General features: G+C 44.5%; 1 protein-coding gene across 9 annotated transcripts in view; it reads right to left on the bottom strand.

Moving 5' to 3' along the window:
• Positions 1 to 27598, bottom strand: part of ANK1 (ankyrin 1) — a 273955-nt gene that overhangs the window by 62196 nt on the left and 184161 nt on the right. For 6 of the 9 annotated variants that reach the window (XM_083184877.1, XM_083184870.1, XM_083184876.1 and 3 more), the window contains 12 exons: positions 26172 to 26369; positions 25647 to 25745; positions 20300 to 20398; positions 19267 to 19464; positions 15828 to 15926; positions 15128 to 15226; positions 13960 to 14058; positions 13585 to 13677; positions 7190 to 7262; positions 6985 to 7008; positions 751 to 844; positions 588 to 666 (listed from right to left, as the gene is read on the bottom strand). In XM_083184877.1, the coding sequence (XP_083041003.1) occupies positions 588 to 666; positions 751 to 844; positions 6985 to 7008; positions 7190 to 7262; positions 13585 to 13677; positions 13960 to 14058; positions 15128 to 15226; positions 15828 to 15926; positions 19267 to 19464; positions 20300 to 20398; positions 25647 to 25745; positions 26172 to 26369 (1254 nt within the window). The remainder of the gene's footprint in view (positions 1 to 587; positions 667 to 750; positions 845 to 6984; positions 7009 to 7189; positions 7263 to 13584; positions 13678 to 13959; positions 14059 to 15127; positions 15227 to 15827; positions 15927 to 19266; positions 19465 to 20299; positions 20399 to 25646; positions 25746 to 26171; positions 26370 to 27598) is intronic. The other 3 variants (XM_083184871.1, XM_083184873.1, XM_083184872.1) reach the window with 3 other exon arrangements.

Consider the following 27598-nt stretch of genomic DNA (forward strand, 5'->3'; position numbering starts at 1 on the left):
CTCGACAGCCGTTCCCCAAACATTGAATACCCCCCTAAATGTCTAAAAAATATTTTACATGCTGGTTCAATTTGTAAGTGCATATAGTTTAAGAATAATAGTTTCTTTCATTATTTTCATGTGTTAGTTGATCTTAGCAGATATATTGAAATTGTCTAACGTTCTTTATTTATCTTAACCCTTTGAGTTGCCGAGAGAATTTGTCAAAATAGGTGTGAAAATATCCAAGCAAACATTTTTATTCATCATAATGACCTGTAATGTTTACCTTATGTATAGGAAATATAATCTTCTTTTACACAACATTTTTTATTTGAATTTATATAACAAATGTGAGCGACGCTGGCATTTTTAGCAGATATTTTGCACATCTCTGTGAGATGTTGACACTCATTTTTTTTGCGTATGTCTCGCGGAGATGTCGGTACTCAAAGAGTTAACCATTACTAACATAGTGCCAGTATATTTTATTGCAGATGACTAATAGATAATAGCTAACTGGATGGATAATAGCTAACTTCTAGTTGGTTGCTTGTTAATAACCCTGAGTTGTTAAGCTGCTGATGTGATTTTGTTGTAGTAGTTACCGGTTCGTCGTCCTCTTTTTTAAGTATGACTGCTTCTGGGGTGACGCAGGGAATTCTGGGTATGGCAGGGGATCCAACTCTGTATAAGAAGGGAAACACATTACTGCACTATAGAAAACACAGTTAAGAGCACTGGACAATGAAATGAAGCATTGCTACTTACATATGGTCCAGTTTGGGTAAGAACTCCATGTCCGTATCGTCATCTGGCTCCCTGGGCCCCGAGGGAGGAAGCCTGAAATCTGGTGGCTCCTCTGCTAAAGCAAAATGTAAAGGTGGAATACAGACGCTGGCCAATCACAAGGGCAGTACTGTACGGCCAGACCAATGTGGGTGATACACAAACACACTAAACTCTTCTGACATAACTTTGCAGGGGGGGGGGCAGTTACACATACAAATAATATGGGTAAAGCGTGCACATAGGCAAGCACGCACGCACGCACACACACGCATACACGGAAACATGCAATAGAAGCACACGGACACAAGTGTGTAATCAGTAATGATCCACAAAGAAGCTTTTAGTATTGTGCATTATGTTAATGAGATGCATGATTGTGTTAGTGACTAAGGAACAGGAAGCCTTTATTTTATATGGTAGTCACACTCTGCTTTATCCTAGTAGAAACATTGTAATATTATGATGGTGGCCTATTAAGTTTAATAGTTATGGTAATGGTATGAGGAGAGGTTTCTAAGACGAATGCAGTGACTCAGAGGGGAGATAATATGATGTGAAATAATACCAGTGTCATTGTTATAAGGTTATTGTCTGAGGAAAAACTATTAGATTTATACCGATATATTTACACGGACGTGTCTCTGGAATTACGGATGTAATGTATAACTGCTATGAATCAAAGCCTATTGTACACCACAGTGCGGTTGAATATTTATTTCCCCAATGTTGCAACTGCAGAAGCCACTGCGGTACCTCATAGGGACTGGTTCTGGTGGATATATCTACAATGTCAATAAGACTACCCCAAAAGGTCAACATTCAAAAGGTCCACAGGGCCAAAAGGTTGACATGTAATAGGTCGACAGTGTTAAAATGTTGACATTTACCATGTCAAATTTTGACCCTGTCGACTTTTTCACCCTGTAGACCTATTGCCTATTGACCTTTTGGAGGAGACCTATTGGCTGTCTATCTAGACACTGTGGGGGAAATTTACGAAGATGGGAGTTCTTATATCACATGGGATGTTGCTATGGGCAACCAATCAGAATCTACTTTTTATCTAATTAATACCTTCTAGAAGTTAATAGATAGTATCTGATAGGTTCCCCATAGCAACATCCCATGTGAAATAGGACTCCCATCTTAGTAAATATCTATCTATTAATCCACACACATAGAGACAGACAGTGGGTAAAGTGGCTGCGATGTAGAGCAAAAAGCTCAAACAATAAAGCACAGCAGCGAGTCTATTAAGCATGCCATGATATCGCTGGCCCTGCTTTAGGACCTTATTCTGTTCTGGCAAATTCGCAGCCTTGCAAGTCCACCAAATGCCGCCTGCGAATGCCGATACGCAGCACCCCCCCCCCCCGCACACCGCGTTCGTATGCACAGGCTGTGAATGGATGTTTAATATAAGCATTCATTCACAGGCTGTGGGGGAACACCCACATCATTCGATGGTCGTCGACCATCAAATGATGTGGAAGGCACACGCACTTCTAAAGTTACTCTGAGGTAACCTTAGATGTACGTGGGCATTCAGAAGTAAGTGGGCGGGCAGCTGACATCAGGTGATGCTGCCCGCCCCCGGCGCCCATGTCACCGGGTGATTTCCATGAGAACGCCGCGCATTTTCAATGAAATGCTGGACGTTGCCATGGACACGACTATCCGTCGCCGCACCACGCGCCCTGGCCGCAGCCTTGGGTGTGTGCACCCAGCGAACAGTCTGTTCGCCATGGTCGCACGCACCCGGCGTATGTACATGCGCAGAAATGCGGCTGCGCATACGCAAAACATCGGTCCCAGTGCGAATGTACGGAACACAATAACACCCTTAGTGTACGATGACACCAATCTGTGCAAACAATGGATGTTACTTAGGAGACCGCACATTGGTCAGTTGCACTACAATTCTGCATTGTCCCTAGAATGACACATAATAAAAAATACATGCCCCCTAAAATATCATCTGTAAGCTAAGGAATGGGACAGATTTAATAAAGATAAATCACACATAAAACTTACATAGATTGTGTACTATATATTAATAGCAGCATACCCTCCAACTGTACCGATTTAGCCGGTACAGTACCGTTTTTTAATGGTCTGTACCGGCTAAATCGAACTGTACCGAATGTACCGATTTTTTAAAGCCGGCTCTTCCTTCTCTGGGAGTTGTAGTTCCAAGTGCTTGCTTCAACGCTGGCTGCTCTAGTTCAGGCAGCGTGAGCCGTGAGGGGGGAGACTACGTCTCCCAAGGTGCCCTGCGGGGGGTCTCAGCGTGCCCGACTCCCCCCTGCTAACATGGCTGTGGCCCTGCCCCTGCCGGGGGTTCTGAGCCCACACACATGTGCAGAGGTGCCGGGAATGACAGGCGCTGCTTTAACAGTGAGGGTATGCCAGCCCTGCTCCCTCTTGCTGTGAGCCAAGAATGATACGAGCACTCAGCCCTCCCGCTACCGCACATCGCCAGGGACTGATGCTGTGCCTAACTGGGGGAAGATAAGGTAGGCGGCAGCAGTAGTTCCCAGACAGGCTGTGTAAACTACACGCTGTGATATATATGAAGGCTGCAGCTTTTGTTTGACTTACAAAGAAAGACACAGCCTATGGCGCTGGGACTGGCTGGCTTAAAAAAAAAAAAAAAAGAAGCATAATGCACATTCGGAAAGGGGGTGTGACCACGCCCACTTTAACCCGTGGCCACACATCCTTCCCCGAATGTGTACCGATTTCTGCCCTACAGATGTTGGAGGGTATGTAGCAGTATTCGGATTACTTGCTTAATTGTTGCCACGTTTATTCACAATGAGAAGGACAATTAGATGTAAATTTGTGTATGTATATAGCATAACAATAGAGTATTACTATAAGCACTTGAGTTTTAAATGAATGCTAATTATATGTTAATGAAAACCTAATGAAACATGATAATTACTTAATGTTTACACAATGTTATTCAAAATCAACTACACTAAAAAATGTCTACTCCCATAGCGTAATAACTAAAGTAATTCTTCTTGGAGTACAAATAAATGGTGCATAATAAACAATTCTGTACCAGTACAATATCCATGGAAAATAAAACTAATTCTGAGTTAGTAGTTTAATAAGTGAATCTCTAGATGCATTAAAACATAATGAAATCAAAATGGTCAACAAAACAAATTTCTTAAAATGTTTTCTAAACTTAACTATAATAAGCATACAATGTACAACGCTGAAGTGCCAAAATAGCTATTTGCCCCCTCCCACAGCCCAGCAACAGTAGTTGCAGTCCGAATTCGGCCCACAGACCCCAGGGCACACTAATATGGCGTACACACGGTTCGAGTTCAACAATTATTTAATAAAATTTTGCTTATAAAAGCAAATTCGATCGAGAATCAAATGGAAATCGAACACATTTGATCCCGATGCGCACCCCCATACCCCACCTCCACCCCACGGGATCGAAATCGAATAGAAGAACAGACTGCAGGCAGGACTATATAGTGCACATCTGTAGTATATAGTCTACACTGAATGTGTACACGGCGCGTGCGATTGGATCCCAATCGGGATCGAATCGGGATTGAGTCAAAAGAACATTGCATCATGTGTACACCCCTTTAGGGATAAATTTACTAAAGCTTTTAAACATGAAAAGAAGTGATGTTGCCCATAACAACCAATCAGACACGGCCTACCATTCTTTAGGATGCAGTAGAAAAATGAGTCAAAATCTGAATGGTTGGTATGGGCAACACCACCTCTTTTTCAAAGTTTTAGTAAATTTACCCCTAACAGTCCAGGATTTAAGGATAGCCATACTTCAGCGCACAGGTGACTAAAGCTGGGTGCAACTGGAGCCATAATGGGCTGATATGTAGTTTTCGATCATATCAGGTATATCGCTCAGTGCATACAGCCAATATGCAGGTGCCTGCGATTGCTAGCCCGGTTGGCCCTGCTACACTGCCAAACGGGTGATAACGCTGGTGCCCTAGTTCTGTGTAAATAAAAGGATGGTGCGATATGTCGGTTCGTTCTTCATACTAGGGTGGCCAATCCCGGGATCGGCGGGATCCCAGGATTTGGCCCCAAAAAAGCTCAGACTGTTTCCGACCCCGGTATGCGGAGCGCAACAGTAAGAGGTCACGCTGCGCAGGCCATACCACCGACTCTGCTGCCATCCTGTTCCTGCGCCCACCCCTTCTCCTGCCTGCGCCCGCCCCTTCTCCTGCGCCCGCCTCTTCTCCTACTGCTGGTGAGGCGTTGCATTGCCCCGGAGGCACTGTGCACCTCTGAACCCACTGATGTTTGCTCCACTCCCAGCTGCCCGCCAATGGTCAGCCTGTGTGGGGTTGGGTACAGGGATACACGTGCGCTAGGGATGCCAATCCCAGGAAGTTCTTGTGTGTATTTGTCTATAGAGGCCATACTTTTACAAAGAAACTACATCTGCCATAGAACTGGATCAAGTTTCAATTGTGTGACAATGATACATCTAAAGAACCACCAAATAGTATTCCAGCCCCTACAGATGCTGACTGTGGGCATCTCAGTCCTCGCACAGATGAACACAAGGAAAGGGCTTTGTAGTGGCATCTGCATATAGTCGAGGATGGGAAACCACCAACAGACATGGACATCGGCCCTTAGATCTGCATGACTACAGTTTGGATGTGAACAGCGTAATGATCAACGTACCTTCATACCTAACAATAGGATATGACTGATCCATTCACCTGCATCTACAACACAAACCCAGTCCCTGCTTGGATGCTGAATGATCTGTGATAGTTTTCATTCAACAGAGAAGTTTACGTATAAATGAACTACAAGCAATCGCGGTACTGTACTTCACGGGATTCAGGGAACATGTCAATGAATGTAATAGTGTTAGACATACCCATAGATAGAATTATAATATTTAAAGACAAGCAGGCAGATGTTCTAAGCCCCGACGAGTGATACACTGGAGAGAGATACTGGGGCAGATGTATTAAGCCTTAACAAGAGATAAATGCAAGGATGATAAGGAGAGATAAACGTCCAGCCAATCAGCTCCTTACTGACTTTTTTCAAACACAGGCTGTAACATGGCAGTTAGCAGGTGATTGGCTGGACGTTTATCTCTCCTTATCATCCTTGGATTTATCTCTTGTTAAAGCTTAATACATCTGCCCCACTGTCCCAAACAACCAGCTCCTAACTGTCAGTTTTACACACATGGAGCTGGTTGACTGGTCCATTTTATCTCTCTCCAAGTGCATCTCCCCCAAGATCTGTAACAATTGTGAACAGTTTATTGTGAAATATTGATTATGATCAGTAAGTGTGTGTGTGTGTGCGCATGTGTGCTATAAAAAAACACGCAGGGGCCCGTATTCAATGAGAGAGGGTTAAACGGCGGGGATCGCAGAAAACAAGCGATCCTCGCTGTTAAACCCCGGCGCCAGCCGCTCACCCTATTCTACGTTCCGGGGAAATCCTCGCTGTCACAGGATTCCCCCAAACAGCTAATGCAGGGAGCCCACTGAATTTAGTCTCGCAGTTTCAGCGGCCGCATACGCTGATTCTACCTCGCGCCAAAAATGGAGCGAGGGGCAATAGGCGTATGCATGGGGGTCAGTAGAATACTGACCCTGTGAGCTATGACAGCGAGCAGACAGCACTGCTCGCTCTCACAGCTCGCCCCCTGCATTGAATACACCCCATGGAGTGAAGGTGTATGGGAAGGATATTCATTTTTATAAAGCCTGTTTGTAAAGGGCACCTGCGTCTTCCTTTTCTTTGTGTGTGACAACTTAACTAAGAATTTAGGAATATTAAATATTGGTAGAAAACCAATTAATAATGTGGGCAAAAAATAACATATAACATTTATGAGAATATAAATGAGATGCAGATCTAGATCGGTAAATGTGCACCTGTTACCTGCACGGTGGCTGCGTTCCCATGAGCCTCAGTTCAGCCAATATAACAGCCACATGTGTGCAGGTAACAGGTCCTCCATAAAGCAAGCTGGTAACTGGAGCTCTGCCAAGCTGCTCTTAAGATGTAATGAGAAGTAATTAAAGGAGGCAATGGGCTACTAATTAGGTGTCAGTGAGATGCTGTGGTTTGAGGTTGCTGAATCAATGTTGATGGGATGAATAAAGCTGAATGAGTGGGGCCAATAGGAGGCTTTTGGGGGGTAAAAAGTGACACAGTTCCTACCATGTAGAGGCAGGTGGGGGGTTCCTAGAAAGTAAGAAGAGCCAGAGATTTATCCAAAGCTTAGTACCAGGGTAAATTGAGGAGAAGTAAACTTTGGAGGGCAAGACTAAAGTTAGGGGTGGGGTAAACATACAGTGACACAGAAAGGCCAAGAGAGTCTCAGGAGAAGGATCTGAGGTTAGGGAGACAGATGGGCATCTCTCACCTTCATCCTCTGACACATCCAGCATCTCGTCAACAGTTTCTGGGAAGCTCATCCTGTGCCTTTCGTTGGCTGGCTGTAGGAGAGACAAAGTCACCAACTGTCCCTGAAGCCCTAGTGACTGCTATCACCTCTGCATTATCAGTGTCATTCATGCCACCCTTCTGCTCTCCCCTGATCAAGTCTCTATTGTCATATGATCTCACAGCCGGAACTAAAAGCTAATGTTCTGAATGCACACCGTGGCATGTGTCTGTGACTGTTGTGAAGGTTTGCCCACAGGCTATATAACTGAGAAAGGGACACTGGGGCTCTCTAAAATATATAGGCCAACTAGACGCACAACAAGAATCCAAATCAGCTTATGAACAAGGACGTTTTCTGTTCCCGTCCATGGACTTTGCCAACTACCTATTTTCCAAGTAATAGTCTGAAGTGTTCTAATGGGTTTTCCAACTTTCAGTGTGGATCCTAACATAGTGCAACTTTTACATGATAATATATTGTTGCACACTGCTGTCTGTGGCTGTCAGCCAGGTATGTATATCATCAGGGCAAGTGTTTATATCCATTGCTCTTGGATAGGACACAATTCTGTTCCTGACTGCATTTTATAAACCAGTATCCAGACTTTAGTTTTGTGTCGTATCTCAGTGTTTGTATGATGCAATAAATTTGCATTGTACACTAACAAAATATGTAATATATTTGCAGTTGGTGTGATTTTACATCCACCAGGTAAGTGATGACTGAAAACTCATTTCAACAACCTCACACTGGGTATGGATCATTGGGTAGACAGCAGCATGGTCTACACCATTAGGTCGACATGAATTTAGGTCGACATTACTGCAGGGTGGCCAACTTTCAAATTCTCCTCTCCGGGAGAAGCCCGGAGAGGAGACTTTCATTACCCGTTCGGGGGGGGGGGGGGGAGAATAGACTAAATCAATTATCTCCATGGAGGGGGCGGGGCTGAAATGACACGAGTGTCATTTTAGCTCCGCCCCCTCCTCTGAGACCAGCGGATTGCGGCATTTAAATGCCGCGATCGGGGGGCTCAGTGGGGGTCCCCCTGATTCCGGGTGGGTTGCCCACCCTTCCGGGGGGCCGGGAGACTCCTGGTAATTTCGGGAGGGTCGGCAACCCTGCATTACTGTAGGTCGATATGGGGTTTTTAAAAACATGTTACCGTTACGCTCAGAACACTATTTTATTCTCCCACCACGCCCTAGTGGATGGTAGGGCATGAAATACCGCCTGTCGGCACATGTCGGCTCAAAAAAATAATGTGAAAAACCCCATGTCGACCTTTTGACTGTCGATCTTCCCCATGTCGATCTAATGCTTGTGTCGACCTAATGACCCTGGCGACCTAACCCATGTCGACCTTAATACAAGTCGACCTAAATGCATATCGACCTGATGGTCGACCATCCTGCTAGACCTAGTGACCGTATCCCCTCACACTTAGGTGTAAATTTACGGAAAAAAATATGTTTTTAGATCAATTTTAAATCGATCAACAGGGACAAAATTAAAAATTTTAAAACCATGTCGATGTTGGCTGATTTTTGTGTAAAGTCAGTCAGTTTTTGTCAGTTCCATTCAAAATCCATTGCAAACAGACATAAACATCAACCAACCGACTACCACTTCCTGCTGATTTTCTATTGCATAAAACCTACCACATGCAAGAAGCTGCTGTGTTTCCTCTAATTATGGTTTGTGAACATCTCTAATGGTGGGATGCCTCCAATGATTTGCATACATCTCCGATGGTCTAGCGCACGAGTGGGACCCATTTTGTGCAAGTGCAGAACAGGTCCCACATCGTATACACGCAGTGCCTCTAAGCTGCAGCCCAGGCTTTGGCCGTTAATCCAAAGATGCAGGAGCAGCACTGCGTCCATCTCTGAATGAGGGCTAGAATTCATACAGCCAGTGAATAGAATGGTTGGTTCCCTACTTGAATGGTTGGTTCCCTACTTGTAATTTGCACCCGTCACATAGAGCCTTGATAGTATCATTAACATGTGAGCCAATTTATTGATGGACGCTATGGCGATTGCAGATGCTGAGGATGTGCGTAATAATGCAAAAAATCCAGCATCGAGGATCGAGATTCCCGCTGAAGCCATTACAAAGGTACAGCAGCTGCATACACATTCCCTGTGCATGCGTAGATCCTTCGATAGCACAGTCAGCAGCCTGACCAGAGATGTTGGGAGTCACATTGTCTGAGTACAGATTTGCAGGTGCAGCAGCGACATGCCCCAAGCATGGCAGCATCAGGCCCACGTTTTACCACTACTCCCATGTCAATCACTATGCATGAAGGTAAGCCCTTTGAGCGGCATCACTATTAGACTGTGGCTCATGTGCAGTGCAAAACATATGTATACACGGGATGCGGTCAATTTGCCGGCGGTCGGGATCCCGGCGTTCAGAATCCCGACACTGGAATCCCGACCGCCGAAATCCCGAAACTTTCTCCCTCCGTGGGTGTCCACGACACCCATAGAGGGAGAATAAATTAGCGCGCCGAGCGTAGCGAGGCACCGGGCCCGCTGCGTGGTGAGCGCAGCGAGCCCGCAAGGGGGGAGTGATCCACGTCCCCCCCATGTCGGGATTTCGGCGGTCGGGATTCCAGTGTCGGGATTCCGACCGCCGGGATCCCGACCGCCGGGATTACGTATCGGATCCGTATACACAATGGGCGGTATTCAATGAGCCTGATTCGCCATGTTTTTATGGCGAATTTGTGTTGTTTGGCGAATTTTTGACTAAAACGGTGAATCACCCTATTCAATGACCAGATGGCGAATACATTTGAAGGTTTTTTTCGCCATGATTCATCAAGTAGCAATCGCTATCTTTTTATGGTGAAGTGGAATGTGAACTTTTAAAATAAAGTGTTTTGTTTTTTACATTTGGTGTCCAAAAATCAGGAATTTTATTCTGAGGAGGGGCATGCTATTTTTATTCATGTGCTGTAAGCACATGAATATATATTTAATTAAAAAATATATATATTTTTTTTTTACACTGACCAGCCAGCAGGGGGCGCCGGAGCCGAGCCGCTCATTAGATATTCATATATTCACTTCAACCGATCATTACATATTCATGATCGGGTGTAGTGAATATGCCCGGTCCCCTGCTGGCACCCCCGGGGGGCAGCCTGTGCTGCCTGGCACCCGGGGAGCCCACCTCCCCCCCCCACAAACGTTGTGGGGCAGGCAGGGAGACTTCCATCTCCCTGCCTGCCACCGTCCTCAGGCTCCCTGCGGCGTCCGCCGCAGGAGCTCAATTCGCCGGTCAGGGGCAGCGAGCCCCTGACTCGTTGAATACCGGAGCCGGCGAGGCTCCGGAACGCGGCAACCCATGGCGAATGTGCAGCGAATCCTTAACAGGATTCGCTGCACGTCGCCGGTATTCACATTGAATACCGCCCAATGCTGCGAAACATCAGCATAGCGTCTGTGTTACCTACTTTTATAAGCGTCTTAATTACCTTACAGCTTTTGAACATGTTCTAGAAGTTAAACAGACCTGTTTCTTATACGTTTATTATTTATTTTAATTTTTTGGGGTTGTTTAGCCCTATGCACACACTAAATGACAGGGGTTGGGGGCCGATATAATTAACAATATTGGCCACGGGTCCAAATATTGCGTGTACACACTGTACGATATCAGTCACTGATATCGTTCAGTAATATTTCCGGGACATGGCTATATAACCAAATTGACCTTCATATTCAGAAGACATCAATCATCGTCAACGATGCGTGGGAGCAAGCATCGTTAATGATATTAAGTGTACACACTAGATGATATTGTGAATGATATCACTCAGAAGCCCCTTGGTTTTTCAGTTGAATTTCAAATGGTTTTGACTTTTGTAAATCAAAGTTGACCTTTAAATAATATACCCCTTAGTGCTATGAAGTCGGCTATGTATCTTTTGATGGTAGTAACTGTAGTTAACAGAACATTCAAATGGTAGATTTTGAGATTTCATTGGTCTAATCTGAGACAGTGCCAGTGACTGCCCAGATCTTGCCAGTCAGTTACCAAAAATGAGTCAAGCCGTTTTCACACTGGAGTATGTGTGAACAGGGAGAAAGCAATGTCAAATTCATCTACCTGGGCTGCACTGGATGCATTCAAACATCATTCATTCTCACTGTGGAACTGCATGTTCTTTAACAAGTGACCCTTGTTGAATAGATCTAGTTTGCCTAACAACTCAAAGGAGAGCCCATAAGGATTGGCCAATATCTCATTTGCATGCTCCAGCTGTAGGCAAAGAGGACTGCAAGGAGAGAATGGATTTGGTCGGAGCTAAATGTCTGGTATACGGTCACTAGGTCTACAATAACTAGGTCGACATCACTAGGTCGGCATGCATGAAGGTCGGCAGGGTAGTTAGGTCGACATGGGAAAGGTCGACAGTCAAAAGGTCAACATGGGGCTTTTCACTTTTTTTTGAACTGACATGTGCCAACAGGCGGTTTTTCATGCCATACCATCCACTAGGGTGTGGTGGGAGAACTAAATAGTGTGCCAAGCATAGCGAGCCATGCGAGGGGATGCCGTGCACTTTTTTAGTGTCCATGTCGACTGTGTTGACATCGGGACAAAAAGACTTGAAAAACCACATCTTGAACTTTTGACTGTTGACCTTCCCCATGTCGACCTAATGACCCTGTCAACCTAACCCCATGTCAACCTTCAGTCATGTCAACCTTCATGCATGTCATCCTAATGGTGTCGACCAAGTTGCTGTCTATCCAATGATCCATACCCTATATCTTTCATTTGTCTATATCTTTCATTTTCTATTAGATCAGGAAAAAAGCAGATCAAGTTTCCCTAAAATATATTCTTGTTGGGGACGAGATGTATGTAACAGTTGTCCACTATCATGCTCAGCAATGCCTGTGACAATGCCCCTGTGTCACAGGTGCCCTGCCACTGCTACTGCCCACAGTGGTGATAAGCAAGGGTGGATCAGGCCACTGGTGCATGGGGGATAATGCAGTGCTACAGCGCCCAGGAAGATGTTATATTTTCTGCACCGCCGTAAAAAAATAATAGAATATCATTGGCTGCTCGGGTTGCCGGAGGTTTCTTGTGCACCATTATTTTTCATTTAGATTACATGCGTAAAGTAATATTCCCCCCTGCTGCCACCAGGCATGGATTTGTATAGTTGAGAAAATCACTCAATCAGGAATGGAGAAAGGTAACCTACAGTTGTGAATTTAGAATGTGTATGCTGAAGTTATAATAATGTTTTATTGAGGTCACGCTGGGCCTGATTCCGATGCAGTGGCAATGCCGATGCAGCAGCGATCTTTATCAATGACAGAACTCTGAGGCATCGCAACTATAGTAGCTGCCCACAAGGGAACAGAGATTACTCTGTCAAAACTGCAATGCAGCGACAAAAAACATGGTCTGTCTGAATGCCTCCATGGCCACAGGCTTCATCGTTGAGATCGCAGCCATGCTACTGAAACCAGGGGCGTAACTAAACATTCGTAGGCCCCATAGCAAAAGTTTGTAAGGGCCCCCTATTTAGCGACTGATGGTGATAAATGTATGTAAAACATATTACTTAGGCAGTAAAGATGGGCCCCCTTCAGCTCTGGGCCCCATTAGAAGCTGCACCCCTTGCACCTATAGTAGTTATGCCCTTGAATGAAACATGATATGCCTGCATTTTTGTAGATGCTCCCTGTTACATCCCCCAAAGTGTTTCTTTCTGTCAATTCTAAATATAACTTTAATCTTATTTTAGTCATTTTATATTATTAAGAGTGCAAATTGAATGCAAAGGCAACAAGTACTGTACATAGCAAACCAATGAGTTGTAAATTAATGCTAATTATGTGTTAATGAAAACCAAATTAAGCATTTATTACTAACTAATTACTTATGTTTATAATATGCTGTTCAAAACCAGCACCTGGGGAATGGGTAAGCGTAGTAGTCAGTGCATCGGTGCAGAACAGGAGAGAGTGTAATACCACACATGTCTGTCTGCTCTCCCTAGGGTCCCCCCCATGCAGTACAGCCGGAGAATGCCATCTCAGGAAGGGTGGCCTAAGATCATTCAGGTTTGGGTATTCTCATGGCTTTAAAGTATTGGTTAGGAACCTATATGTCTTTACAAAGACATGCATATAAAATACCATATTTCTTTCAAATTTTTAGTTTCCAGCTAATGGGATATTATAAGCTTGCTAGGCGTTTTCAGCTCACACCGTGACTTCTCTCCCTAACAATCACCTAACCAATGACTTCCCTCCATATCACTCACAAGACCCTGTACCTTTCCCCATTTGTCTCTAGCCACTTTTATGTCACTCCGCCGTAAGACTCACCTGGGCCTGGGGTCCATCTGTCACCAGACTGAGAACATCTGTCACTGAGATGTATCCTAGTCGCTTTGCAATGGCCAATGGCGTGATCCCATTCTGTAGAGGCGTAGGGCACAGGAGGATAAAACAGGGCAACGGGGAAAAGAGTGGGGCATAAGAGGCCAAGAAGAGGCATTTGATGGGTGATGAGGCAGCGTGACATTAAGGCAAGACAGGAGACAAGAGAAAAACAGACCAGGGTGATAAATACAGTGATAAAAAAAGTGACAGACCACGAGAGGCCGCAACAACAGAACTAGGAGACTGTTTGTAAAACTGACTGACATGGGACAAGACATAATGACAGGGAGAGGTTAGGTAGCGGCTGGTGGCTCTTACCAAGCTGGCCTGGTTGGGGCAAGCTCCATTCTTCAGCAGAAGGGTGACAATGTCTGTGTGTCCCTGCTGTGCAGCCTGGTGGAGAGGAGTGAACCCCAACTGTAGATAAGGACACAGAATTAGGAAGAACGATTGATAAGTTGGGATATTCATACAAGGGTTATGCTGTGATATTTCCTGTAGAGCAGAGGTACGCAGTGCATTAATCTCCAGTATTTATTACAGATGTGTTGATGACATAATTCATGTTGCAGCAGAGTTGTCTGCAATGGCCCGTTCCATTGGCTTTGGAAGGTAGCCAGTAACACTATCAGTGTGCACCTGTACTAGCACTAGCAAAAGCTCTGGCACAAATCAGACTGATCCCTGCGTTCGCTCAACTCTGAATAGCCCATAGTTCCAACTACATGCCGATGACGCGCCCACAGTACAGTACACATAGCCGACATGTGAATGACCAGTCACAGCCTTTCTGCTGCAAGTGGGGATCCGCACACCCCTGATATGTCTGCAGTTGTTCTGGCTACAGAGCATGCACAATCACACAATCTGTCTGGAAGATGGACTAGCGCGCAATTCCGCCTCAGGCCTAGAGATACTGAATGAGACATGGAAAGTATGGAAAAGCAATACTTATATACTAATTTCTTTTGACATCAGACAGTCAGTCAGTTGCCTGTTACTGATCACCAGGTGCCAGTCCTGAGCATGTGTACTCTATAACACTAACACACAACTACTGACTGCACATTGCAAGTCATCACTGATGCTACTAGAATATGAAAACCGAGAAAAGAGCAATAATTCCTTGACTTGCAATGAGCTGTGACTGCATGCGGCACTTATCTATTGCATTAGTCATTGTATAGGGAGGAATACTCAGCATGGACAGAAATCCCTGAGTCATGTGGACTATGCTTGGGAAATGGATCACAGACCAAGATTGTTCTATCCCTGTCAGATTTATAGGCAGTTCTCATAAGCCATTTCTGCATGTAGCATCATGTAACACGTTTACAAAGCTGTGTTTGAGTGACACTAATGACTTCAATAGACCAATCAATAAATACAAGGTATAGTAGCACAAGTAGAACCCCCCCCCCCCCCCCCGACAGTCAGTCAAGAAAATGCTACCCAGAGTGTCAGCAGGACAGTGTATCATGCTCACCTTGGTGGAAGCATTGACGTTGGCCTGATTCTGCAAGAGAAACTTCACCAGCTTGATGTTCCCATAGTGACAGGCGACGTGCAGGGGACTGAATCCCATCTAAAGGAAAAGGCCAGTGGTTAAGTCACAAACCACAGGGGACACTGCACCACTGTTACCTTCCAATGAAACAGTCAAGAAAGCTGAGGCGTACTCTGCTGGCTACGACCAACGCAACACAACATATGGAGGTATCTCTGTTAAATCCCCTCCCACGCACCACAAGACTTTCTTCTAGTCTCCAGGTGTTCCCAGAAACTTCAAGCTGCTTATCAAACTGTTCCAACCTCTGTAGGCTATTCTAAGAATGGCCTCCCCTCTGCACAGTCCACACATAACTTTACATATGTTCTGTTCCTACATTCACACAACTGACCAAAGGCCAGCAATGCTTTGTGACTGGATCAGCTTCGTAATGTATGCTGACCAAATTGCAGTATGTAGTATTTATCCTCCAGTATAAAATTCATATTCCATATAAACTGCAACCTTGCAAGCAGGGCCCTTTTACCACTTTGTCTGTTCCAATTCTGATTTTCTTTGTTTACATTTTTTACTTTTTTGTTCATAGTGCAATGGAATAAGTCAGTGCACAATCTCCAAATAAATCTATAAATCTGTGCTCTGCTCTTTCTGTCATTCTGCAGCACAGAAGACTTACCCGCGTTTCCGCACTCACTGCTGCATCATGGGACACCAGAATCTCTGCTACGTTAAGGTGACCCTCCTGACATGCCAGGTGGAGGGGTGTGAGGGAGCTCTGTGAATGGTGAGAAAAGGTATAAACTAATAAGCAGGGTTATTAGAAATATCAGTTAATAAATGGTGTGGGTAATACTTAAAGTCACGACTTAGTAAAACACGTATGAGAGCAGAATGTGACCGGATGTGCTATTTTTAGTGAGGGCAGGTACAGTAGCGCACGCAGGGGGGGTTTCTGAGTACCCAGAAACCCCCCCAGGAGTCTCAGGTCCCCTCTTTCCATAGGTACAAGAATTTTAAAAATCTTCTGAGGGTATATTCCAAAAGCTGGGACTCTCCCCCTTTGATTGACACTAGCAGCTTGTCTCTACTAATCCCAGAACCAGAGATATCAGCCTTCCAGCAGCTGGTTACTGCTCCAGCTCCACAGACCTGGTATGTAGTTTTATATGCTCGTTGGCAGATTGCTCTGCCTCCTGAACTCTGATCCCCTAGTCCCCAATACCATTTGGTAGGTGGGATTCTCTAGTTTTTAATTCCATTAAAATTTAAGAAATCTATTACTGGAAACTGGAGATATCTGCAGTCAAGCAAGCTGTCCTCCCACCAGAAAATTGTGAATAATAAGCCCATTCCACTATACCTCCTCTTCATATTAAACATCCTCTACCACCCTGGAAGTTATGTATCAGGGCCCCTTCATTCAGCCCAATGCCCTCTTCTCCCACCTCATCTCCCACCATCTGTGCAGTAAAGGGGTAATTAGTGGAAATTACGGGGGAAATTTACTAAAGGAAATTTGTAAAAAATAGGTGTATTTGTATCCAGAAATACACTTATTTTTGACATTTACGAACTCGAAAATACGGCAATTCGTATTCGTATTGATAGCACATCAATACGACTACGAAATGCCGTATTTTCGGGATAGTAAATGTCAAAAATAAGTGTATTTCTGGATAGAAATACACCTATTTTTTTACAAATTTCCTTTAGTAAATTTCCCCCTACTAATCCAGGCCCTACATGCTGAGCGGTTGATATAATACCTCCTACCACCTGTGGGACATCAAAGCTTTCCCCACCCCTACCGCTGGAGGATCGGTAGGGGCCCCAATACATTGTTAGGCCCAGGGGCCTACACTGCTGTTGATGCCCATGTATGTATGTATGTATGTATGTATGTATGTATGTATGTATGTATATATATATATATATATATATATATATATATATACACAGTATATATATATATATAATTTTTCTTATTATTTATATACATTTGGTCTATCTATAATACTTTAACTGACCCGGCATATACTGGGTCACCTAAGTGTCCATCTCCGTGCTTTGCTCCGCCCCTCTGGAAACCCCCTTCTGAAAATCCTGCGTTTGCCACTGAGGTATGGGACAGAAATTGACAGAAGTGAGCTGATGGACAGAGATAAGTTAAACAGAAGCTGTGGCGGATCCAGTGGGGTCGGTTTAGCACTCCCATTGGTGGATGAAAAGTGCCATCCACCAATCCAAACAGTTTACTACTGCTACAGTAGAATGCATGACTACTGTTGGGAAGCAGACACAGGATGCTGCCCGACCATTCTGACCTGTTAAAATCATAGTCAGGGAGGACAAGCAGGGTCTTCTGTCTGCATCTATGCAGAGTGCAGCCATATTTAGTTCATCTCTGTTGAAGGAATGGGGATCACCTCCCTCTAAATCTGCTGAATATAGAAGATCATATATTCCAGTAAACCATGTGCTGTTTCCACACAGTAAAGCTGGAAACAACTGGAGTGATGTCAGCATGATATGTCGTTTCATAGCCTCATATTGCCTTCATTACTCTGTGTGTACGGTTATTGTGTGATACCAGGGTCACTAGTGACGGACGCCTGGTTTGATGTGCCTCACGATACCGCTAGCAACCTGTAGTATGCTAATAAAGGATGGAATATGATCACTCTGTCCTTCATTAACATCGTGCCAGTGAGTATGGGCAATCCCCAGTGACGGGCATCCGTTCTGATTTTGGAAAAATTGCTCGGCCATCCAGTGCACATCCAGCTTTAAAGCAGCTGACTATTTCTGGCCAGAACTTTATTAAACCGAGTCAAATAAATTCACCAGACACCACTGAGGTGATATAGTGATTCAGGCCACAAGATGGTCACTTCCACAAGGCTTCTTAAATGTAAAATGGCCACAGTGCAGTACACAATTTTGTTTAGTGGTTCTGTGCATCCTCTGACTCTGGGGAGCACCTCCAGCCTATAAATAGGTTAAATAAAGGAGTTATCTCTCCTCCCTTTTTGAGAGAGCTCCCTAACAACTTAAACTTAATGGGATCTGGATCTCTCTTAATTATTTACTCCATTGTCAACAATATTTAAATTAGTGGAGTACCCAGTGCGGAAACCAAACAAAGAAACCTTACTCTGGTTCTGTGCATCTCAATTTGCCAAGTGCATATACAGTACAGTACAGCTAGAACTTTTTGCCAAAGCCGGCAGATAGCAATATCATGTTTTATGTGGTGGAACAGAAGCAAATAGACTGAAATAAGAGAGAGGGGTGGTGAAGCATTCACGTATTTTGGGAGATATTCTATGATGCGGGGTTTGGTAAATGGCCATTTACACTCCATAAGTGCACATCTTCCAGATGTTATGTTTTGTCCTATACTTTTAATCAACAAACTGATCTATGTAAAATAATGGTTCATGTAATAAACCTCTAATGTCCCCTTATTCTAATAAAAATTTTAGATGTGCTTTACGAGTCTGCTGTGGAGATTGGCGTAAGGCAGGCATGTCCAAACTGTGGCCCTCCAGCTGTTGTGAAACTACATATCCCAGCATGCCTTGCTATAGTTTTAGCATTCCCTAATGGCAAAACTGTGGCAAGGCATGATGGGACTTGTAGTTCCACAAACAGCTGGAGGGCCATAGTTTGGACATGCCTGATGTAAGGGTAGGGTTAGTGCTAGGGGGCTGTAAATTGGCACTCTTGTCCTTGTATTCAGATACTTCCACATCTCTGAAAACCTTCTAGTATGTGCCTCCTGACAGCAGGAGTAAAGGTGCCCATCCACTAGTGCGATATGGCCCTTTTTCACATGATTTCAACCCAGCAGGCCAATAAATTGTGTGAAAAGTGCCATATCGTATGTGTTTTACCTCAGATTCCGATCCGATGCGTTGTCCCATGCGCATCGGATCGGGAAATTATCATAGCTCCCGCAAGAATTTGTCGGAGCCCGCAGACTGTGATCACATACCAATCATACCAAATACATAAGGGCAGCATACAATATCTGGTAGCCTCTCGGGAGCTGCTGGCTGAGTTGGTGGGTACCTCGCATGCAAGGTGTGCTGTCATTCACATGATGTCTTTACCTTGTTCCCCAGGTGCACATTTCCCTGCTTGCTTAGTAGCAGAGTCACCATGTCCACATGACCCTCCTGTGCTGCTAAGTGGAGGGGAGTGATTCCTTGCAGGGACTGAGCATTACAAGTTGCACCAAACTGCAGCAATGCGCGGGCTGTGTCTACAGAGCGTTGCTTTACCGCCATATGCAAGGGAGTGTATCCATTCTGAAACACAGGCAGAACACAGTTTAGTGCATTCATTTTTTTACTCTGCACTATCTGCTACATACTGTAAGGTGTCTGTATAACAGGTTTGTGCAATCACACAACCATGGGCATATATAAATACCGTTCCAGAGTAAACTGTGTAAATCAGATTGTACGAGGCTGGACTGAAAAGTAATGTCTCCATGGCTATAAGTTTTTTATTTGTGAACGCATTTGAACATTTTTTTTTGTACATGATAACAGTTTATCCTCTATGTAATGCACTATTCACTTTTGAACGTAGTCCCCATCCCTTTCCACGCATGTGCGCCAACGCTTGACGAGTTAGGCAAACCCGTCAGAGAAGAAAGCTGGTGGTTGTCGACACCAGGACCAAACAGCAGCTTTAACCTCGTCGTCAGTCCCTTAAGGTGCTCTTTCATCTTTGGGAAGAGGGTTGCAGCGCCTGCAGTTCAAGGAGGTTCTGCCACACCCATCATACAGCCCTAGCCTTGAGCCCTGTGACTTTCACCATGGAGACATTACTTTTCAATCCAGCCTCGTAACTAACAATGAAAGCAAACTTCTTATTGGTTGCTAGCTACAATATTGACCTTGCCTTTGGAACAGAACTTACAAATGTCCCCCAGGAACTTTACGATGAGGTGATTGTGGAATTACAGATTTGAGCAAAACTAACCGAGCATGTCACACGTTGTAATAATATTTTTAGAGATTATCTGCGCACTAAGACAAGCGTGATTCGGACTAGCAGCTGTTAGCAAGAAGTCAGGTGACCAACCTGTATTAAGAATGATAATAGACCCAATAGCAAAATGTCACACATATTTACCCGTGCGGTGCAGTGTGGAGAGGCCCCTTTATTCAGCAGAAGTCGCACAATGTTGAGGTGGCTATGATACACAGCTACATGAAGAGGGCTCAAGCCAGTCTTGATTAAGAGAAAGAGAGAGATCGATAGATAGAATATGGTTGAAAGGGTAAAAGAAATCCTCTATTTTAAAATTGGTTGCAAACTGTCATTACATTTAACATCACAGAACCTACTAAAACAGGAAAATTCATAAAAAAAATAAAAATACTGTGTTTCTATTATTACTTTGCTAAGCAAAATTTGTCCTATAATTAGCCGAATAATAGGAGTGTGACTGTAACATTTGTGTCCTCCGGGTATTGCTGCTAGGATATTTATTTTAAAGGGATGAGCAACCTGCAGACCAATTTGCTAAAAACAAAAAATTTGTTACTCAACATAAAATCCTTTTCTCTGAGTCTAAGAGAACACCAGAGTACAGATGTGTAGTGAGGAGTCTGGCACTTGAACAAGACCTTCATAAGTGGGATCTCACCATCTATACCCCGGCAAAGCAACAACTCATATATCTAACATATCTGCAGTACATATTGACATCTGGAAAACCACTCTGAGCTTCAGTGGATTTATGCGAAGTGCTGCGTCTTCTGGAGACCAAAGACCCCTGAATGTGGACTAAAGAATCACCTGTGAGACTGGCGATTGTTATCAACAGAATACTGTCCTTTATTGTAAACAGGCGGCCGTTCTTTAGGTGATGAGTCTGTAACCATCAGGCAAGAGAAAAGAGTCATGGAAGACAGGCCAATACACTGAGACAGATGGAACGATAGATGAGACAGCATGGATGGTGTAACGGTTAGCATTACTGCCTCACAGCGCTGAGGTCATGGGTTCGATTCCCACCATGGTCCTAACTGTGAGGAGTTTGTATATTCTCCCCTTGCTTGCGTGGGTTTACTCCGGGTACTCTGGTTTCCTCCCACAAGCCAAAAATATACTGGTAGGTTAATTGGCTCCCAACAAAATTAACCCAAGAGTGAATGTGCGTGTGTGTACATGTGGTAGGGAATAAAGATTGTAAGCTCCACTGGGGCAGGGACTGATGTGAGTGTTCAAATATTATCTGTAAAGCGCTGCGGAATATGTATAACTGTTAATAAATAAATAATAAATAAATGAGACCTGTTCTGTGTCTGAGAAGGTTATGTAAAACATTGGTAAATTAAATATGGCAAACTGGACTGCCTTGAAAGGGGAAGCTATCTTGCCAATGAGCCTTATACGAAGGTGAACTGGCGCCTTCGTGTTACTAAAAACCATCTGGACCAATCATTGCAGAGAACAACACTTGTCCTGAGGCAACAAAATTCTCTGGTGCATAGTGTCAAAACCATGCCCAGAAACGACATCCTGTGCACTGTGATTGTGACCTCTACCAATTGATAACTGAAAAGCTGAACCTCTTTGGTGATCTCGAGTCCGCCTGCCAAGATCTCAGCCCAAGAGCTCTCCTCGCAACCACTGTTAGCTCCAGCTTTAATGGCTGCCTCACTAATGTAAGATGCCCACACACTGAATTGATAAACCCTGAGTGAAAACCCTCTCTTAAATGGTCTGCCCAGTTTTTAACAGCTTTGTGCACATAGGGCACTACTATAGTGGGAATAAAGAACCATGCCAGGTGGCAAACAAATGTTTTTCAAAATGACATCCAATTTCCAGTCTATACTATCCCTGATTGAAGCAGCACCTGCAGCAGGAATAGCAATCCTCTTATACAAATGAGCAGAATACGCTACCTGGGAATATTACCATTTTGGGCTGATAATAGAATGTATGGGACATTTGAACCCACTGATATAGATATATAATATATATAATCCAGGCTTCACAAAGGAGATCACCAAGCTGAGAAGTTGGAAATGTGACCACCTGTTTCCTTGAAAAGGGAGGATTCTGAAGCCACAGAAATGTCAGCGTTCTGAATATGAAGAACCTGATTACCTGCTCGCCCTAAAACCACACGTTGGTCATTAACGTCATTACTTAAAAGAGTGCCCCAGCAACATGTTTTCTTTTCTTCCTTTTTCTATATTAACACAAGCGTCATCCATGAAAGAGGACAAATTGAGGTCTGATCCTTCCTAAGAAGAACTTGTGAATCCTGCTGAGGAACCCTGGTACCTGGTGTTTCTGTGCCATAGGCCCTGATTTTGGATCCACCATCTTGCCCAAGGATGAAAATAAGACCTGAACTAGACTACAGAGTGAGCCAATTCCTGGGTCCATGATGTATCCTCCAATGTAAGCTCAAAAGTTCAACCAGTGAACCCACTGGCTACATCTGGAGACTGAGTGCGCTCATCTTCAGAAGCTGGTTCTGCTGCATGTACACTTTGGTTCCCCTGTTAGCTGCCAGTGGTCTAGAATGCTCTGCCATTGCATGAGAAGGATACTATGCCACTAAGGAGTCTCCACCAATCTGGGCAACCCCCCAAGGAACAAAGGGCACTTGATCCTCCCACATACATTGCGCTCTATTCTGGAAGGTTCACAGGAAACTTTGTCTTACATTTTGAGCAGGCAAAGGATTTTGGCACAGAATAGCTTTTGGATGGGTTGCTGACAGAGGAACTCCTCTTCCCAAGCATGATGTCCAGAGAACAAAAGGACATGACAGTAGCTATCCCACACTAGACAATATATGAATATATGTACACATTAATATAGCTGTCTATGCCAAGGCAGCAGGAATAGAGTGGATGGTAAAACACTCTGCCCTCAAGCTTTTTCCTTGCATACTTAAACATCATACTCTCTACAGAGGCACCTAACCCTTGATTTGTCCACCGCCTTGTGTGATACAGCTGCTGGGATACTGCTCCCCCTGCTGTAATTAAACAGATATTAGAAACTCCTGGACAACATAAAAGGGTACTCTTTACCCAGAAGGGCGCCCACGATTTTGATCGTGGACATCGTTAGGAAAAAAAAATCGCGTCGGTTGCATCGCATGCGACCAAAAAATCGCATGCGATGCGACCGACGCGATGACCGCGATTTCCCATAGGGAACAATGTTAAATGTCCCAATTCACCCGATTTTCCTGTTCAATGTCCCAATTGACCCGATTTTCCATAGGAAACAATGTTAAATGGCCCACAGAGGCCAAATAGGCACCCTGAAGTGTGAAATGGCCCCCCCAATTGTTAACGCCACCCCATGATCAACGTCAACCCGAAGCGTGGCGAGCGCCGGCGGTACGCGTCCTACGACCTTTTCATACCCCCACTATCCACGTCGGCGTGGAGTTGAGAATAGAAAGTGTGGCGAGCGCAGCGAGCCACCGAGCCCGAAGCGTGGCGAGCGCACGCGGACAGCTGTGAAGCCTGCGAGGGGACGCGTATACCTGTGAAGGTGTCCGCGTCCCCTCGCTGCGCTCGCCACGCTTCGGGCTCGGTGGCTCGCTGCGCTCGCCACACTTTCTATTCTCAACTCCACGCCGACGTGGATAGTGGGGGTATGAAAAGGTCGTAGGACGCGCACCGCCGCCGCCGCTCGCCACGCTTCGGATTGACGTTGATCGTGGGGTGGCGTTAACAATTGGGGGGGCCATTTCACACTTCAGGGTGCCTATTTGGCCTCTGTGGGCCATTTAACATTGTTCCCTATGGAAAATCGGGTCAATTGGGACATTGAACAGGAAAATCGGGTCAATTGGGACATTTAACATTGTTCCCTATGGGAAATCGCGGTCATCACGTCGGTCGCATCGCATGCGATTTTTTAGTACATGTGATGCCCGCGATGGGCGCCCTTCTAGGTAAAGAGTACCCATAAAAGTAATGTAAATTTCAGGTGACTTGTAGAACCGACAATAATATACAGTAGGGAGTTCAATATTCATTATACTAAACTAGTTTTCCTAAGTAACAATTAAGTGATGAAGTCATAACAGTGATTATGGGCCAGATGTATCAAGCTTTAAAAAGTGATAAAATGGAGAGTGATAAACAACCAGCTAATCAGCTCCTTACTGTCATTTTCCAAACCCAGCCTGTGATATGGCAGTTAAGAGCTGATTGGCTGGTTGTTTATCACTCTCCATTTTATCACTTTTTGAAGCTTGATACATCTTGCTCTATCAGAGATGACATCAGGGGTGAGATTTAATAGGATGAGAGATTCAGAAAGTGAGAGATTTGGTGAGAAATCTCCAGTTTTTTAAAGCGGCAATTATTTATACTGCAACACCAGTTTGATTCTGAAGTGTAAATGATTGCCGCTTTAAAAAAACTGGAGATTTCTCACCAAATCTCTCACTTTCTGAATCTCTCATCCTATTAAATCTCACCCCAGAAGTCATCATTTATGCAGGTCTTATTTATAGGAGTAGTATACACTTGTGCATATAGTGCCCATAAGATAACAATAAAGACATCCTCATTAATGCTACCCCAATAACTGTGCAATCCTTGCCCACAGAATACTCATTCTTGGCTCTAGAGAAGGTAGAACCCCTGAGACGTATGGGTAGTGCTGCTGCCCTAGATTTTTTCATTTAATACAGTTTTACACTACTTATATCAGTGATGGCTAACCTTGATGATCCAGCTGTTGTTAAACTACACATCCCAGCATGCCCTGCATCAGTTTTAGCATGCCGAATAGCAAAACTGTAGCAGGGCATGCTGGGATGTGTAGTTCAACAACATCTGGAGTGTCAAGGTTAGCCATCACTGGCCTATATGATAAATACAGCCACATGCTGTCCCTGGTACATCATGGGCCTTATTCTGGCTCATTCACACGAATCAGAATATTTGCAGGGACTCCGATGGTGGGCGTATGCGCAGGGTCATTTCTGTGCATGTGCATACGTCGGGTGTGTGCGGCCACGGCAAACAGGGTGTTCGCTGGGCGCACGCATCCTAGTGTGCGGGTGTGGGGTGTCGGGACATTTGCATGAGAATGCTCAGTGTTTCATGGTTGTTCCCATGAGAACATGGGCATTCTCATGCAAATGCCCCGATGGCGCGGGTGCGGGGGGGGGGGGGGGGCAGCTGACATCACTGCATGTCATTGAGAATCACTTCTTTATGCGTGCACCTTCACCATCGAATGATGTGGGTGGATCCCACTAGGCTGCGAATGGCTGTTACTGTGTAATATCCATTCGCAAGGCCTTGCGAGTGAATCGCCCTTGCGAATGGGTGGCGGCCAGGCTACCATTCGCAAGACGGGGTTTGGTGGACTCGCAAGGCTTTGAATCTGCAGCCTTGCGAATCAACCAGAATAACCCCCTATACAGTATGTAGAACACAGACACTGACATTAACCATGTGAGGAAGCGTGAGGTCACCTTGCCAGCACTGTTGGAGTGAGCTCCTCTTTCCAGCAGAATTTCTGCAATCTGGATCTTCCCATATTTTGCAGCCACATGGAGGGGAGTGAAACCTTTCTGAGGAGAGAGAAGGAAAAGATCAGCAAGGACTCGAGCAATGCTGAGATGGAGCTCAGGAGAACAGTAACACAAGATTGGAATATTCAGCAGGCAAATAGGGCAATAGTGCTGGATAGATCTGTAAAAAACACTTATGGAAACTGCTGCTCAGTCCCAGTAGGTGACAGCACCTGTATTATACAACTTTTCTTAATTAGTGAAGGATCCCTGTGGAGCAGCGCTGCGCTGCTATGTGTGGCCCCAGCCCTAAGAGCTGATTGGCTGCTGCGTTATCACCTTCTATATGATCACTTCACCAGGCTGAATGCATCTGTCCCATTAAACATTACAGTATTGTGCAAGTGTATGGGCAAGATAACTGTCACAATTGGAGAGAATGGTGAGCAATGAAACAATTGTGAGTGGTGTGATACAGTGCATTACCTTGGTCATGGAAGTATGTGCTGCTTGGTTGTCCAGCAGAAGCTCTGCGGTCTGGGTGTGACCCCCTCGTGCACTCAGGTGCAGGGGTGTATGGCCTGCTGTAGTGGGGGGATCTGGGTGAGCCCCATGGGATAATAGCAAGCGTACCATTTCCAAATGCCCAGCGCGAGCAGCACAGTGCAGGGGGGTCTGGTCATCCTGTTGGCAATGATTAGTAAACATAAAATGGAAGATAAACAGGAACAGTATTAAACACAGAACACCGTTCATGCTGGGATATGGGCATTCATTAATGAATTACGACTGTTGAAACGTCCCGACAGTCGGAATCCAGGGCCGTTTTTCGCCCAGCTCAACTGAAACTTGACAGCTGGTATTCAAAATTCCGGCTGTTAAGTGTCGGAAAGTGGGTGTGTTGGCAAAAAAAACTGCACTGATTGTCAAAAAACGGCCGTGAAGTCGACAATCCGTGGCCGTTTCCATCAAAACAGATTTAAAGTCGCATCTGTTTTGTCAGAATCCGCCTTCAAAGCTGTCGAAAACGGCATTCATAGGCGATGGCCGCTAATTCTCCCGGCGGAAATAGCGTCCAAAATGGAATACCCCCTTAAATCTTTCCATTTTTGCACATTTCCTGTAGAATCCACAAACCTGCAAAAATAGGCTCAGAAATTCTGCGGAAACTTTTCGATGCTAAGGGATATTTCACTTCTGTGCTGAGCCCATTTCTCCAACTCAGCACTTGTCACATTCCAATAACAAAATCACAATTTGTTTTAACCAGTAACCACATAAATTATACTGTTTCAAAAAATACAACAGTAAAAATAACAATCACTCAATAAATGTGCAAACAGCAAAAATAATAAAAATCAAGTGAAATAATCTGGTAGCCCAACAAGACCTATCATTTAAAATATATATATATTTATTGACAGGAAAAATATAAAACAAAAACAATTCTTCACCCTATTCGAGTATGCATATGACATTCACATATAAAAAGAAATGACATGCGTACAATATAGTTATTTAAATACATCAATCATTGTCCCTTATTCAGATCTGATCGCAGTACAAATTTGTTCTCAAAATGGGCAAAACCATATGCACTGCAGGTGGGGCAGATGTAACATGTGCAGAGAGAGTTAGATTTGTGTGAGTTATTTTGTTTCTGTGCAGGGTAAATACTGGCTGCATTATTTTTACACTGCAATATAGATTTCAGTTTCAACACACCCCACCCAAATTTAACTCTCTCTGCACATGTTACATCTGCCCCACCTACAGTGCACATGGTTTTGCCTATTTTGAGAACAAATTTGTACTGTGATCAGATCTGAATAAGGGCATTATACACATTAAACAAACAATACTGTATGATTATCTAACACATTATAAAAGCAGCAAGACAAAAAGCACAATAA

Source organism: Crinia signifera, chromosome 4 (genome assembly GCF_055691185.1).
Source record: "Crinia signifera chromosome 4, ASM5569118v1, whole genome shotgun sequence".
In the NCBI taxonomy this organism is placed as follows: Eukaryota; Metazoa; Chordata; class Amphibia; order Anura; family Myobatrachidae; genus Crinia; species Crinia signifera.